The 16,906-nt window shown below is 40.9% G+C and overlaps 1 protein-coding gene across 4 annotated transcripts in view; it reads right to left on the minus strand.

Moving 5' to 3' along the window:
• Srgap2 (SLIT-ROBO Rho GTPase activating protein 2) overlaps positions 1–16,906 on the minus strand; it is a 225,118-nt gene that overhangs the window by 47,649 nt on the left and 160,563 nt on the right. For 3 of the 4 annotated variants that reach the window (XM_028764587.1, XM_028764588.1, XM_028764590.1), the window contains exons 6-10: positions 14,320–14,535; positions 13,403–13,531; positions 4,962–5,186; positions 2,067–2,168; positions 617–814 (exon numbers count right to left, since the gene is read on the minus strand). In XM_028764587.1, the coding sequence (XP_028620420.1) occupies positions 617–814; positions 2,067–2,168; positions 4,962–5,186; positions 13,403–13,531; positions 14,320–14,535 (870 nt within the window). The remainder of the gene's footprint in view (positions 1–616; positions 815–2,066; positions 2,169–4,961; positions 5,187–13,402; positions 13,532–14,319; positions 14,536–16,906) is intronic. The other variant, XM_028764589.1, reaches the window with a different exon arrangement.

Genomic DNA, 16,906 nt, shown 5'->3' on the forward strand with positions numbered 1-16,906 from the left:
ACAGACACAGACACAGACACAGACACAGACACAGACACAGACACAGAGACACACACCTACTCATCTAAATGGAGATCTGAGAAAAATGAGTAAAATATACTGCGTTAGAATTCTCTACAAACCTACCAAGTTGATCATTTAAGTCTCTTTAACTTTTATCAATAATTAGAAAAAATAACTTCTTAATAAAGGAAGTTATATGATAATGTATTCAAATCACTGAGGAAAGACTTTAAATTTCTTAAAACAATATACGTATTGGCAAAGATACTTGAATATAGGTCTCAAAACCCAGTAAACTTAATTCCCTTCTCATGATCTCCTGTGACTGAGAGGGCTACTTTCCAATGACAGCGTACTAGCTGGTTAAAAATTTCCCTAATTTTTTTCTTAGTGACTTATTTAGGAGCATTCCTTTCTTTGAGATCCCCAGAAGACATAAGTAACTTGTAGATGCTTTTGCTTTAAGTGTAGAGATGGTGTCGAAGTACGCCAGGTTCAAATCTTGTGTATTTAAAGCTTGCTTTTCAGACAGTTGGCCAAACTCTTGAGTTCCGAAGCTCATTTGGGTGTCAGTATCTACTGATGTTCCTATAAGGCCAAAGAGCACCCTTACCGTGAAATAAAACTGTTCTGTCTCTTGCTGGTTAGCTCTCCTCTTAGCAATGCTTGGCTTGCTCATGAACGTTTCTGAGACGGTTGATTTGACAGACTCCATGGAATTGCTATACTGGAAGCAGTCAGACACATCAAAATCCTCAACAGTCACAATGTCCTGGATGGTCTGCAGGGTAGCCTCCATTGTCTTTTTCACCTATAACCATAAAGGTCAAAATAATCATGAGAAGCGGGCTATAAAATAGCAGGTGATAGAGCAACTAGGAGGAGCTTGAGAGGGAGCATGCCTCTCTTCTCAAGAGAGTGGTAGGAGGGAAGGATGCCAGCAGATTAGTCAGACTGCTCACTGAACAGTACGGAGTGGTGACCATCACAGGAACCCAGCTCCAGAACACTGCTCTCTCCAGCAAACATCTAAATACCACTCTTTTTCTGCTGTGTACCTGACGTTACACTTTTATGTAATGTTTATTTTCTTCAAAGAGACTTATTTTATGTGCAAGGATGTTTTGCCTGCATGTGTGTGTGTCTCATGCAGTGCCTGGTTCCTGGAGGCCAGAAGAGGGTGTTGGAGCTCCTGGACTTGAAGTTAGGGAGGGCTGTGAGCCACCATGCAAGTGCTGGAAGCCACGTCTGCATCCTCTGCAAGAGCAACCAGTGCTTTTAACCACTTAACTATCTCTCCAGCTCCAATATTTAATCTAAGAGTTAGTACTATTTCCTTATTATAATGGAAGTGCAAAGAAAAACAGAATAACATAATTGCAAAATAGTATTTCCATCATACCGGAGCTAATTAAAATATGTGATAGATCTTGTCCTTCAATGTTCCTGGGTGTTGTTTCATGACCTTCAATCAATCAATGGGTTTGTTTTCCTATCTGCAAACCCTACTTCATAGTAAAATGAAGACTTACTAAAATACAAGATAAGAAGCCATCTGAGCGCAACAGAAACCTGGATTACCTTTTTAAACTGGATTGTTTTTAGACTTTTAAAAACTGCCTTTAAAAACTGGATATTAAAAGAAAATATGATGTGTTTAGAAAAAAAAAGTCACCTTCCTCTAAGAGGAGAGAGATGTCTGAAGTGTCAAAGTCAAAAGGTTTCTTTCTGAAAATGCTGGAAAAAGCCAGTCATGAGTGGGTCATTTCAAAGACTTGATAATTGTTCACACAATGGCCAAGTGCCACTTTGATTAAATATGTAGTGGGGAGGGGCATTTTGTAAAAGCCCAAAATAGAGCACAACTTCTGGCAATGCAACAACTTCCTGAATTTCAAGGGCAGGATGTAGCAGCAGGGAAAGCACAAGCCTCCATTTGACCAGGAGATCTTTGCAATAGCCTGGACATTCTCTGCATGCTCCTTCCACTTGCCCCTGATAGACAGCCACAAGTAGTTCAACAAGGAAACAGTGGTTCCAAGCTGCCTAGGAAGGAAACACACCTCTTCATTCTCAATCTTCAAAGTGGATAAGCGAGACTGCAGTTGTTGGCATCTCTGCACCAGCTCACTCTGGACAGGCTGCTGGGCACAGAGTTGAGAGGCCTGTCAGAAAAAGCAATAGAAGGTCAGGAAGAGGACATATATCTTTTGAGGATTCCAGAGTTCTCACTACTGCCCACAAAACAATTCACATTGTATTGTATCCCAACTATTGGAAGGCTTGCGGTTTCTATGTGCAAACAAACTTCAAAGACGACGCATGTGAACTTCTAGACCAAACAGTACATGAAAGGGGGTGAGGGGAGAGTCTGTTTGGAAAGACCATCTCTTTGTAACCCATAGGCAGGCAGGTGTTTGGCAGGATAGGTCTAGCAGTGTCTGTAGATCTAGGGAATTCTGAGGAGAATTCACAAGAGTGTCTCAGGTAGTCCCAGGTCCAGAAATCCAACACTGGCACAGTGAAGTTCCTGCCAACAGTCCAAGTGCTCACCTCTGTGGCTCTTCCTTCCTCACTTCCTAGAGTTAAAAAGTAGGAGAGAAGTGGGCCAGGAAGTTAACTTGCTGCTGCTGGCAGCATGTATGTTTATAAATCTGGGCCATGCACAAGAGCTTTGACTCAATGGGAAAGAGTTCATGTGAGTATGGAAACAGGTTCATAAGCCCAAGTTAGAGAGCCCCTGACGACATGAGATCTGATAGAAGGAACTGGACATCTTTTAAATAGCCATCATTGTATCCCACTAGGTGTGGGATCCTCTGCACAATCTCTCCCCCTCCCGCCCCCCCTCAAGTAACCGACTTTATCTTCTGGGAAGGAACAGCTGACTTAGACTCTCCTGATAAAGGTAAAGCAAGAGGTAATCGGATCTCGTGGATGGCTGATGACAGGCAGAAGGACGGGAGGTGAAGGCTAGGACCCCTGTGGAGGTAGTTAGTACCTGTCACATTATTACCAAGTGTCCTTTAGCTCTTACCAGAAGAACTGGGCTCCTTTACCCTCAGCAAAGACTGAGTATATTCATATACTTGTAAACCATTCTCTTACTCAAAAAAACAAACAAACAAAAAAGCCAAAACAACAAAAACAAAAAAACAAAACAAAAAAACCCACCAAACTTCTCTTCAAATGGAGGGGACTGGAAATTGACCTTTTGTCCCTTTGGTATTTAAGATTCCAACTGATTTGATCTCTTCTTCAGCTGAGAGGCTTGCTCAAGATTTGGCTTTTAGAAGTAGACATAATGGAGAAAGCTTGTTGGCCAGATGGGTTACTGCCAAGAGTGAGATTTCTGTTTCTGGCCCTGATGTCATCAGTCGTGCATCCAGTGCCCCCAAACCTCTGGGTGCACCCACAGTAGAAACAGGCACCAAGCCCTAGTGCATCCAAGAGAGGCTGACATCAGCCCTATCTGTGGCCCAACACCAGTGTAGCCAATTTCAGAGCTTCCATTAAAATGCTACCTGAACTTTTGGCCCCATTTTAAGAACTTCCAGGCAGCTCCTTCCATCTACAGACATTCCACAATAAGGCAGAAAGCCAGTTAGCAGGGCCCAAGAATGACTTGATATCTCATCTCTAAGTCAGAATGTGAAATCCTGGGAAATTCTGGCCCCTTTTCTGGCCAAGACACTGATCAGCTGTATCACAACACAGGGCAAAAGAATGAACTATTATTTTTTAAAGTCACCCAGGACTTTAAATGGAAGAATTAGAGGGGAAAAAAAAATCACCTCCAATCCTGTTTCTTTAAGGAGCAGCAGAGCTGCTGATCCATGCTTTGTCAGTGATCTTTAGCCAGGATGCAAGGTAATGCACTCCATCTGTGCTTTAGAGTATTTAAATGTGGTTCTGACTGAGCAAGGAGGGGGCCTGAGTACCCATCATCTGGATTCCCCTTTATGGAGACACGCTGTTTGGCTCAGAAAGAGAACTCAGCTAACACCAGAAAATCAACCAGTCCATTCAGACAGTCCCAAGTTCCACTTATTTTGGGGAAGGAATCGCAATGGCATCTGGAGAACAGGCTTAGAAGACAAATTTGAACAGAAGTCAAAGCAGATGAGGAATGGGGTTCTTGGAGGCTGGCAATGGCCCCTTCTAACTTTAACTAACATGATGTCTTAGTTTTCCATCTGTCTAGATGCTGACATCTACTCAGCCACAACAATGGAAACAAACTGTAAGGGGTTAGGTTTTCCCCAAGAAGACAAGGAGAGAAACCACTTCATATTTTGTATAAAAGACAGAGATGTACCATTTCACTGCGGCCAGTCTATGGCAGTAAACTGTCTGATTAGCATACTACTGCTATCAGATTAGAGCAAGGTTTCTAAAGAGTCTAGATTCTAATCCAGTGAAACACTACTCCTGGCAAGAGCACCTTGCAGATTTGTGGTCTCTTCTCATCCACTCCTTTTGGTCTCACTAACTACTGTGGGGAGCTGAGGAAGCTTTTGAGAGAGTCTGTAAAAAGTGGATGAAGTCCTGAATGCATATGTACTGTTGACAAGGGCATGGTCATATCAAGGACCAATGCCATCAGAGCTAGCACAACCTACCAGACCCCAGCTTTTCTGTACATGTGTCTGCTTTTCTTCATTCTCTGGTCACCCCAGTCAGGTTTCTGGGACACAGTTACTTGGGACAAGGTGGGATACTCTCTGGGAGAACCACTCACTCTACAGCTCAAGCCAGCTGGATTAGATAATATGAACCTAGGCTCAAGGATAAATACATCAATCAAAAGCAAAGAGATATACTGCAGGGTCTGAAAGAATAGAACACAGTTTACCTGACAGGAAGCCCCCTCTCCTTCAGATGTAATAAAACTATACTTAAGTCTAGTATATTCAAGTCCCTTTGGAGGAAAGGTACAATATAGGGAAAGGCCTTACCATATCTCCCATGTGGGGCTGGAATTCAAATTTCATAGGGGGACAGAAAACATTGTTGTACATCTCCATGAGCCGTTGCTTGTCGCTGGTGGCATCTAGGTTTTCTACTGCATTTTCAATAGCATCCAGACCTTCATGTTTTGATTGTTCCAGATTTAATTCAGCAGACAGGAAAGTGCGTAGAGCCCGGTTCAGGCTAGCATGGTAGCCTAGGTCACAACACTGCTGTGGGAAGGAGAAGGCACATAAGCATACCGCAGACATTCCAAGGCCTGACAGGAAGGGAGGTGGTCTTGGGGTAGATCTGACCATATCAAAGTGACTGACTACAACAGGAAGGAAGCTGAGATTACAATGTCAAGACCTGGATAAGATTCCTTAGTTCTTGCCCCCTAGTTCAGTGGTTAGCACACCATGTAAGGCACTGAGGTAGTTAGACAGAAGAAGATTTTTAAGAAACCATGACAAGATTTAACCAAATGATATTTCATAAAAATGAGAAAGCAGTTAGAGAATTCTGTTCTGTTTCCTGGTTTGTCTGAGGATGTCATAACAACAAAATTCAGCAATAATAATACAGCCTGCCACAATTCCCTGAGGGTTGCTGTGGTTAGAAGTCACTACATAGCAAGCTTTCCAGGCCAATGGAGCAGTCAGGAGGCAAAAATCTGGAGTGGGATCAGCAGTAAATTCACATACACTCAACTCCAGGTATGAATGTATGTGAGTGTAAGGTAGGAGAAGGAGAAAACAGAAGGTTGGTTGAGTCATGACATCAACTTTTAGTGATCTGGGACAGGCCTGAGTTGAAGAAAGCTAACCCAAAAAGTCCTAAATGTAAGTGTCACTGGGAAGATTCTTATCATGTTTCTGATTTTCAACAACAAAAATGAAAAGAAGAAAGTGCTATGAAAGAAGCAATTGTAGGGGTTGGGGAATGTAGGTCAACTGGAAATGGGTTTGTCTAGCATGCATGGAGACTTAGGTTTGATTTCCCCCAGCACTGAATAAACTGAGTGTGGTGAAGGAGGCCTGAAATCTCAAGCACTCAGGAGGTGAAAGCAGAAGGATCAGAAGTTCAAGGTCATCCTCAGCTACATAATCAATTCAAAGCCAGTCTCTGTCTTTCAACAAACAACAACAACAACAAAAAAAAACAGGGCAAGAGGAATAGCCCAATTAGTAAAGTCCTTGCAGTGCAACTATGAGGAATTACATTCGATCACAAGCCTATGAGTGAGATGTCTGTAATCCTAGCACTGAAAAGGTGGGGAAAGAGGCTTAATGGTTAGCTGGCTAAGATGAACTTTTGAGAATCCTGTCACAAAAACAAGTTCAGGGCTTGAGAGATTGCTGTGTGGTTAAGAGTTCTTACTCCCCTTGCAAAAGACCTGTGTTTGGCTCCTAGCACCCATGTCTGAAGCTCATAACTGCTTGTTATTCCAGATCCAGGAACTCTAACACTCTCTTCTGGACTTGCATGGGCACCTGTACTCATGTGCATATACTCATTACACACACACACACACACACACACACACACACACACTCACAAAGGGAAACAAAACAAAACAGTAGAGGCAGAATCGAGAAGCCCTGGAAAAGCTACTCCCATCTCATCCCCTGACCTGAGTCCTTGACAGTCCAGTGAACAAAGTGACCAGTCCAGCAGTTTTCAAGCTGTAGATCACAGCTCTGAGGTTCAATGTCAGCGCCTAGGTTATCCCTGAGAAGGGCATAGGTGGTAAACCTGCTAGGAGGTCTTGGAGCACTTTTATCTTTACCTCAACAAAAACAACTCTGCTCATTTTTCTACTCAATAAACTGGGATTCTATGTGTGGTCTGGTTTGAAGAATAAGTTCTTAAGAAAAAGTCTAGAAAAAAAACCCTTTGGATTAAATGTAATCCCCAATGCTTTCTTCAGCAAAGGCATTCTGTAATACTATGACAATATTCCCTACCCCTCCAATAAAGACCCCAAGATCCAAATTCCATGACCATCAATTATCACCTCTATTATTTACACAGCTTTGATGTCCAGAGCCTGAGAGGAAATGTCAGAGAAAAATCTCTGGATAGAGTAAGGCCATCTGCCTGATTGTAATTTCACTGCATAAATAAGCATCAAATTAATTTCCCCAGCCTTTTCCTCTCATCATGATCACTTCAGGAACAGCCACTATTGGGGAAGAAAAAAACATGTGACAGGCCGCCTCCTTCCAGGCATCTGACACGAAGCTTGCAATGGAGTGCACATTGAGCTGAGCTCTGGATTCAGTGCCAACAGACTCTGGCAGGTGCCTGGCTTCAGCAGGGTAACAGCAGTGACAGCATAACTGTAGCCAGAGGATAGGAAAACACTAAATTCAGTCGGAGGAAGAGCAAACAGAATCTAGACAAAGGCGGCTGATTGGGAGGCTGCACGTGCAGGGTCCCTGCCTCCTCTAGGAGATGCTGTTAAACTAACTCATCAGGCTGCCTTTGAACCTGTAAATCTTCTTGCCTATCTCTAAGATGTCCTATAGTTCCTAAGATGAACTCTATACTTATTGGTGTAGTAACAGTAAACAAAGGTAGCACTGCCAGCAGAGTGTGTGGGAGACTGAGAAGAAAAGGCAGGGTGCTCCTCAGAAATCTTCATATATTTTTTGAAACTTTACTTTATATCTCTAACCTAATCCACATCTTATTTTATAACAGTGTTGTCTATCATAAAATATGACTTTTAGCATGTCCCTGTTGAAGTACCAAAAATGCTTATCTCTAAATAAGCTGAAATTCACCTTCAGATTGTACTTGTAAAGAATGCTACTGTTCATTAAGGATGTTCACTACATGCCAGACAGTGAACAGTCATGTATATTCTACACTTTAATCCTCATAATCACCCCACTGAAGTCTCTATTATCTTAGTTTTGTACACTAAGCTCAATGTACTGTACTACAAGCTCAATGAAGCTACATAATTTGACCAAAGTTAAATGGGCAAACAAACAAACACATAAAACACCCAAACTGTAATTTGTATGTGGTCTACCTACTCAGCATCACCTCCCTTCATGCCCCCAGTTAGCTTCTGTTGAATTCCAGTGCCATACTCTCTGCATAGGACAGAGTGTTGAAAAAGCATAGGCCTCTAGCCTAGAAAGCTAGTTTATCCCTCTGGGCTGAAAAAGGGGGGAATACCAGCTTTGTTGCTGGTTATGTGGCAAATGAACAATACACTTCACACATATCTGGTACTGTGTAGACCCTGTGCTAACACCAATCACAAGCATCCTCCAATCTACTGACCTTTACCCTTCAGTTCCTCATGTTTCTTTTCCTGAAATATTACCCTTCACTTTCACCTGCTGGAATTGGACTCAATTTTTAAGATCCATATTAAATTCTCAGCCTCTGGGAAGCCAGCCAGCCCTGCATTCCTGGTCCCACTTGGACTCAACTGTATTCATCCTCATATGACCCCCAATACACACAGTCATTCTGAGGCCTGCAATTTCATATCACCCCACCCAGAACACAGGTATCTTAGAGTTTTCCAGCATCTCGGTCTTGTTTACAATTTTTCCTAGTAGGTCTTATTCACAGGATTCAATAAAGTTGACTGATAGATGCCAGAGGCAAAGACTCCAGCCTCTCAGGAAATCATCTAGTGGGCTGAGTACTAACCCATATATTCTACTACACATAGTCTAAGAACAGCAGGGAGCTTTCCAAAGAGGGAACATTGTCTCTATTTGTATAACCATTCTGTAGTTTCTCTGTGTCAATGAGTCAGGATCAAACTTATAATATGCCCTCTAGTTCTGCCATGCTTTCAGCTAACCTAGAAGATGCGGACAGGGCTTTGGCCATCTACATATTTGTAGGGGCAAAACTAAGCCTTCAGAAAAGAAATAGTATCTGGCAGGGTTAACTGAGATTTGAATATTTCCCATGAGAATCCCAACGGATAGAGGAAACACACAATTTTGTTTATACTAGAAATAAATGCTATACAAATGCTATAAAATGCTGCACAAATACTATACAAACTCTCGGGAGAAATAAAATTTTTATAAAAAATTGAATAACAGAATATCTCAATGTATGACCTTAAGTGCACAGTTCATTATCCCCTTACCAGCTGATATTTTTCCTCAGAGAATCTAGAGAAGACCTAGAAACGAAAAATGAGTGTTTCATATCACCCTTCAATTTCTTACAGGAGAGAGAAAAACAATAAAGTTTTCAATAAAACTTCTAATGGGAAAGCCAAGTTCTCTCATGTCCAGTTTCAGTGTATGTGGCGTCACAGACTTTCTAGGTACACTCACGACACTCCAGCTACCCATCATAGCAATTCCCTGCACTTCACTTACTCATCTGCTCCTAGACCAAGAGATAAAGTATACAGGTGAGGAATTACACTCCAACAAGCCTACAGTCCTTAGAAACTACCAAGTGAAATCGAAAGGTCTTTTTTGGCAGAGAGTCAAGTTTTTTTTTCCCACTATATGTATGACGTCTTATGTGGATTCTTACATCTTTTATTGCACTATACAAGAAACTGTCCTTATGTCAGTTAAATGACATTGATTAAAAAATAACTTTTTATTTATCCTTAATGTCTTAATACTGACTGAGTCAGACCCTTGGAAAGGAGGCATATGACACAGATAGCAATGGCCTGGAATGACACTCATCCCTCCCATGTCTTGAATCCTGTCGAGATCGTTATGTCCACGCATCCAGGCTCCCCACTCACTCTTTGCTTCTTTGCTACACAACAGTTTGGGCATTTTAAATCACATAGAACAGCATTAAAAAAGGAAGAAACTACTGATAGATGCAAAAACTATGAATAATGCAAAAACAACAAACAAACAAAAAAACAAATTCCTGGGTGAAAAAAAATATAGATACAAAAACTATATTCTGGGGCTAGCAAGACAGCTCAGTGGGTAGAGACATTTTGCTATGTAAGCCTGGTAGCTTGAGATCAATTCCCATGTGCACTGGTTTGCTGCAACTGTTGACTTGATGCAACCTAAATAATCTAGGAAAATAATCTGTGAAAATGTCTATGGAGGACTATTTTGAGTGTTAACTTATGTAGAAAGACCTTTGTAGAGGGCAAATTCCCTATAGAGAGAGTTCTAAACTGTAAATGAGAAAGCTGGCTGAAAGCAAGGAAGCAAACAAACATCCAGGCAGCCAGCAAGAATGATTATTTTTACTAAGGATGTAACAGGACTAGCTATTTCTGTTCCTGCCTTGACTTCCCTGGAATGATGTACTATAACTCTAGACTGTAACTAAATAAAAGCTCTCTTCCCGAAGTTGTGTTTTGTTATTTTATCACAGCAACAGAAATGAAAAACACCACATAAAGGTGAAAGGAGAAAAGTGAGTGTACAAAGTTGTCCGTTTCCTGGGTTCCATACATACATTGTAGTATGTACATGTCCACATACAGCCAAATAATAACTAAAATAAAATAAATTATATTCTGTACTATCCGAGTTTCATGACATTCTCCAACAGGCAACATTAACTTAGGGTTTGAAGAGTTGAAATAGTGATTCCCTGGGTTACAAAATAAGAACTTTCTGAAATAGTGAGAATATATTTTCATATTGTCTTTCTCCCTGTGTCTCTTTGTTGTTGCGAAACAGTCTCAGAGCCTAGATTTCTACATCCTAAGTGCTGAGATTCCAGATGTGTGTTGTCATGGCTGGTTAAAGATACTTATTCTATATCTTGCTAAAAATATAGGTCACAAGGAATATGCAAATTTATAAAAAACTCTTCAGACTGTAACAATCAAATCAATCAATCAAGTTAATTAATCATGGAATGTAAATTATACATGAAAAGAATGTTAAAAATGCAAAATTAAAAAGCAAATCTTGATTAGGAGATAATTTTTTCCCTATTCAATAAACTATGTACTCAGCTACAAACTACTACTTAAGGTAAAGTAAGTAAGTCTTGGTTCCTGACTTCTTGGGTCTTAAAAGAGAGATACAGTGACTTTCATTTTAATCCTCAACTCACAGTAAGAAATACATCTTACATACTTACACACACACACACACACAGACAGATGTGTAAGCACACACATGCCTAACATAAAATTTTCATAAAAAGATCTTAGCCATATAATAGTGTGATCTAATCTGATATTTTCTCCCTTATTCTAATCATTTAAAGTAAGTTAAATGCACAAGTATGACTTCATTGTTCCCATAATGGTTTGAAAACACTAGAGTGCATGAATATGTCTTAGGCAAAACCAGTTACATTCTATTTATAACCCTGATGCTGAACGTATATCTCACGCCATGAATGTACTAGCTGATTATGGAGAATAGTAGTAGCATCTGCTTTTTAAAAAGGGGTAATGTTCATTCTATAAAAATAAAAAACAATGAGTTCGAGGCCAGTCTGGTCTACAGAGTGAGTTCCAGGATAGCCTGGGCTATAAGGTAAACTCTGTCTTAAAAAAACAAAAAACAAAAAATAAAAATAAAAATAAAACAACAAACAAAATAAGATACAGTCAAAACACAACTCCAACAAAGATCACATTTGCTCATGTCCTGGACTGCTGTCTGACTGGACTGCTGCAGCCTGGGCTTGTCCATCATCCCCTAAGCTGTTAAGTAGGTACTACAGAGGCTGTCTTCTTCTCCAGTGGCTCTTCAAACTACATCCTGTGAAACATAGGCTCTCAGCAAGGAAAACGTACAAAATATCTTGCTTCTTATATCATTTTTTCAAACAGCTACCCATTTCTGATAAAGGGCCTATGGATTACGAGATTGTAACTCATACAGCAAAAGCCTCTTTTCTCCTGAAGTATGCAATCTATTGAAATTGGTACAAATATTCTCTAGAGGCAAAAGGAAGAAGGCAGGCCAGTAAAAGGGCTGTAACATCTTATCTGGTCTAATTTTTTTTATCTTATTCATTTTACCAAATGTGAGCTAAATAGCAGAAAGTGAGCATAAAAAGTGACTGTCTTCCTCGGGCTGAGAATAGGCCTCTACTTACAGTGAAGAAGAATGCAGGGACTGGCTTTGGGTTTTGACCTCACTGAAGGACAGTGTTCAGATTGGCATCAACAAGCAGAGAGAACAAAGAGGAGCCTGAACAGAGACCAGGGCTCCACTTACCAGCTGAGACGATGACATCGAAGGCCTTAGGAGGCCAAAACCTACTCATCAAAACTCCCTGGCTGAAAGGATATCAGTCTGTATTTTAGAAAAGTTCTCCCAGCAACTCTGATGTAGGCCAGATTTAAACAGTCCAGGTCTTTATTTTACTAGGAGCAGAGGGGCAGGAAATAAAGCAGAGTTCTAGAATAGTTCAGTAGCATGCCCAAGAAGTGCTACCTAGTAACCTAATAGTGAATCTGAGCCTAGATCCCCACATGATGTAGAGCATAGCAGGTGTGCTTGAGAAAAAACCATGTTAGAAAATCACCGGCTAGAGTGTCACTCAGTGGCTATTGCCAAGAACCTGAGGCAAACAACAGGTCTCTGAAAGGATACTGTTGATGCCCTAGAGACTGGACTGCTGATGCTCAATCAGCTGGCTCCAGAGCCACTTTGGTGACTGGAAGAAGACATGAGAGAAGGTATGCTTGTGTAGCTTCATATAAAGCTGGCCTGGGAATTGGGTCAGACTGCAGTCTGTATGTGACAGACATGTTAGGATATAGGAATTGAGGAGAAGCAGTAAGAGATCAAAAGCAAAGACTAACTCATAAGGTCAAAGACCTATGGCTGTGCCTGCTGCCTACAAAGCATACATGTACACTAACCCCTTCTCCCTCTCATTTTTGTGCAACATCTCAAAAGAGAACAGGGCAGATATCAGTAGCATCTGGATACTTTCTGGTCAAGAGCTTAGTTTGCAGCACATTGCAAACCCAAACCTCAGGCAAGTATGTCTCTTAATTCTCTGGGTCACAAATTAAGACAGCATTGTGTATCTACAGGGGTGATGGGACAATTAAGGAGAAGATCCCAAGAAACATGAAGTGATATAGAAACATAAGGAAGGCATTTTAACTCTTCTTATTGCTTCTTTCTACAAGCTTTGATGTAAGAGACTATTTCTTGACAAACAGAACACAGCAGTCATGAACATGGGTTTAGAAATGAGAATTTGGTATAAATTTTGTCTCAGCCTTTTACTAACTCTGTGTCAATCACTACACTCTCTGAGTTTCAGTTAACAGCAATAGATGGCATTGCTTTGTTCTCATGGAATGCTGTGATAAATGAATGATTTGGAGCATAAGGCACACCACAATGCATGGCTGCTATTCTCACATTGTTCTCAAAATGGCCAAGATGCCTGAACACAGAAATGAAGAACTCGTGACCAGGTTTCTGAACTAGGCAAGAGGTGGCCCCAGCCTCTCACCCCAGCTTTAGGTACTTACATCGATAATATCAGACAGGTCATGGATGTAGTACTTGAAGACAGATGCATTGGTTGCCTCCAAAGCCAGTAAATACTCATTCCGGGCTTTAATGGCCTTCAGCTTATTCTCTGTGTACTTGGCTTGTCGCTAAAAAGAAAACACAAGTTCATTTTTAGTTTTTTAATTAAAAAGTTAAAAACATTTACTTACTTCATGTGAAGTGGTATGCAAGCTCGTATGTATACATGCCATTATATCTCTGTGGATGTTGGAAGGCAACTTGTAGGAGTCATTTCTTCCTTCTACCATGTGGGTGCTTGGATCAGACTCAGGTTGTCAGGCTAAGTGGCATCCTTACCTGATGAGCCATCGTGGTGACCAGTCACTGTTACTGTTATGATTGTGTTTTAAAGGGAAGGCTGTTCTGTGAGAAATGAAGGCCAGCACATCAAGAGCCCCCTTTGCTGTTATTCCCTGTGTATCCCTGCTTTCAAGTAGATTCTAATTCTGATGAATGAGAGGAAAGGTTTAGATATGCACTCTACAACGATTCTGTCTTCACACATTATTCTCCACCCTGCTGTTGGCCTTGAAGAGGTGCCTCTAATCTCTACCCCAAACACTGGTATTGAAAGCCAAAATACAAGGTCTAAAGTCTCCCCTATTTCTCAAAGCAATAAGGTATTTCACTTGATTTGGAAAATGGGATGAGAAAAGTGACTACTGATTCCTGTCAATAAACTTGACATTAAAATCTGAGAGTTTTTAAAATCTTAGATTTTTCCAATAGCCAGGATTCCTGGCAGGACAAAGAAGGACTCTAGTCATTAGGCACGAAAGGAACTGCTTTGTTCAGCTCTTCGTGGCACCTGTCATTATCAATCTTGCCTTCCAAGCATCCCTTCCTGTCTCTACAGTTGTCAGAGCACATATACCTTCTCCTTCATCTTCTCAATCTTCTTCACTGAGCTCCTCCGGACATGTTTCTCCTCAATGCGGACATTGGTGGTGGAGTCAGGGGAGCGAGGGGTCTGCCGGTCCTCTTGCTTTACTGATTTGCCAATTTGCTTCTCTTCTTGCTTCTCTGCTTCCTTTAGTTTGCTCTGAGCACTGATACTGTCGGCATTGTACATGTGATATGTCTTCATGACCTGTAATACATTTCTCCCAGATGTCAAGCTAATGGATTCAACTTTATGTTACAGTTATCAAACTCAGCAGGGCCTCTCCTACATGAAGTAATATTCACATCTTTCTAGGGGAAAATCCAGTAATGTCTGTTCAGCACATGTATATTAAGGTCTACACTTAAATATAGGACAGCTTATTGCAATGAGTCCATATTAATTTCATCACTTTAAAAAATCTTTTATTCATTATTATCTGTAAGCATGACTCTTATATTGGTTCAGTGATTTCTATTGCTTGGTTACCTCATGGTACTAAGTAGACAAGAAATAAGAACAGCTTTCTCAGAACTGCTTTATCTCCATTAGATACCTGATGTTTCTTGCAGAAACATCACCAGCACCTACCATTTACTGTGTACTTAATATATTTTTGACTTTGTGCCAAAGACCATCATCCCCACACACACTTGTTAATTTCATTGATGAAACAATTCTACACCCTAGACAATGTCCTGTAAAGGCTGTAGACTTGCACAACTCAGGTAAGAGCCTGGGAAAGAAGACAATTCATATCAAATGTAATTGGAATTGGCCACAAGCAGGAAGTAACATAAAAAGAAAGATACAAGGTCAGGTGTGGTGGTGCATGCCTTTAATTCCTGCAGTCTGGAAGCAGAGCAAGAAGATCTCAATGAGTTCAAGGCCACCCTGGTCTACAAAGTGATCCCAGGATAGCCATGACTATATAGAGAGACTTGCTCTCTTTAAAAACCAGGGGTAGGCGGGAAGGAACATAATTTTCCAAAAGAGCTATTGTCTAGGAATTGAACAGTTTTCTTAGCAAGAAGGCCAGGAAGACTGAATCTCAGCTCATTTCCAGTCGTCTGAAGTATATTACTTACAGCTAAACAGGGCCAACTCTACTCTGCAGGAAGTTTCTGTTTCCACATAGGCAGCTTTCAGATTCTATGTGGGATTAAAACACTTGATAACAAATCAAGCAACGGGAAATTCACAAGTGCTGAAATTTTGATGTCATGAGGTTTCTTTGAAGAGGAGGATCAGAAAGCCTAGGAGTAGGGAGTGCTTTTGAGTGGCTGAAAACAGAGAAAAGTACGATTGAATATCACTAATAATCTCCAGCACTCAGTGCACACTGTGTGTCAGGAGTGTTATGTATGCACACTCAATCCTCACAACAACTCTATGAAAGACATGTTAGCATTTCTACTTTTAAAGATAAGGAAGTAGGTCTCAACGACATTACCTACAGCACTGAAAGTCTTACAACTAGTCGATGGCAGAATTCAAACTTAGATCTACCTAACTCCAAAGTCTACATCTTATCCACTACTGGACAGTGACTATCCTCTGCATAGGACTGAAGCTGGACTAGGTGGGAGGAAAGATAAAGGACAGGATATTTAGAAATGAAACTACTCAACTGAGAGCAGCATCTCAATTAGGGGCTGTTTTAGACTCAGAGAGCAATTTACAAAGTCTAGAACTTAGAAGTTGCTAGTAGGTAGAGACAGGGATACACGGAGAGTCCATAACAAAAATGTGTCTGTTTTAGAATTTCAGTGGTGCTGAGGCTGGGAAAACCTGGTACCTTTAGATATGCTTAGGTTCACCTGGAGTTGGAATTAGGAATAGAGAATACAGAGGTATAGAACAGCCTCAGTTATGTCTCATTTTAGACTGAGAGAAATTTAAATACTGACCTTGCACTGAACCTGGCATAATTTCCTGAAAACTCCACCTTGCACATGCTCTGTGTACCAACAGCCAATGGTCTTAGCAAAGCTTTGCTAGGACATCTGACCAGATCACTATTTTTCCAGGTTGAGAAGTTAGAAAGGTACCTGCTCTGCTGGCTGAAGAAGGATAGACAAAGGGGTCTTTTTCTCTTTTTTAACTTGAATAAGACTAAGGAATTCAAGCACTAGAGTAAAGCATTATAAAACAGTGCATTTTTATTTTATGAAGTACAGGATAAAGAAGAAACATGGCAAATGAGCATGGGAAACCAAAGCACTCAAATGTAAGAAAGCCAGCAACTTCTATTGTTCCTTGCCTTAAAGAACGTAAAGAAATTAAATTCTCAAAGATAGCATGACTTTTTTCTTTGGATTCTCTTTCACAGTTAGGAAATGTCATATATATCTTACTTTAAAATATGAGCAAGCAGCCAGGTGTGGTGATGCACACTTGTAATCCTAGCAGTTAGGAGACAGAGGCAGGGACATCTCTGAGACTGAAGCCGGCCTGGTCTAAGGAGTGTAGGACAGCCAGGGCTACACAGAGAAATTCTGCCTCAAACCCCTCCCCCCCACACACACACAGAGAGAGAGAGAGAGACAGAGACAGAGAGAGAGAGAGACAGAGACAC

The sequence above is a fragment of the Grammomys surdaster genome, unplaced genomic scaffold, assembly GCF_004785775.1.
Source record: "Grammomys surdaster isolate TR1022 unplaced genomic scaffold, NIH_TR_1.0 145, whole genome shotgun sequence".
Taxonomy (NCBI): domain Eukaryota; kingdom Metazoa; phylum Chordata; class Mammalia; order Rodentia; family Muridae; genus Grammomys; species Grammomys surdaster.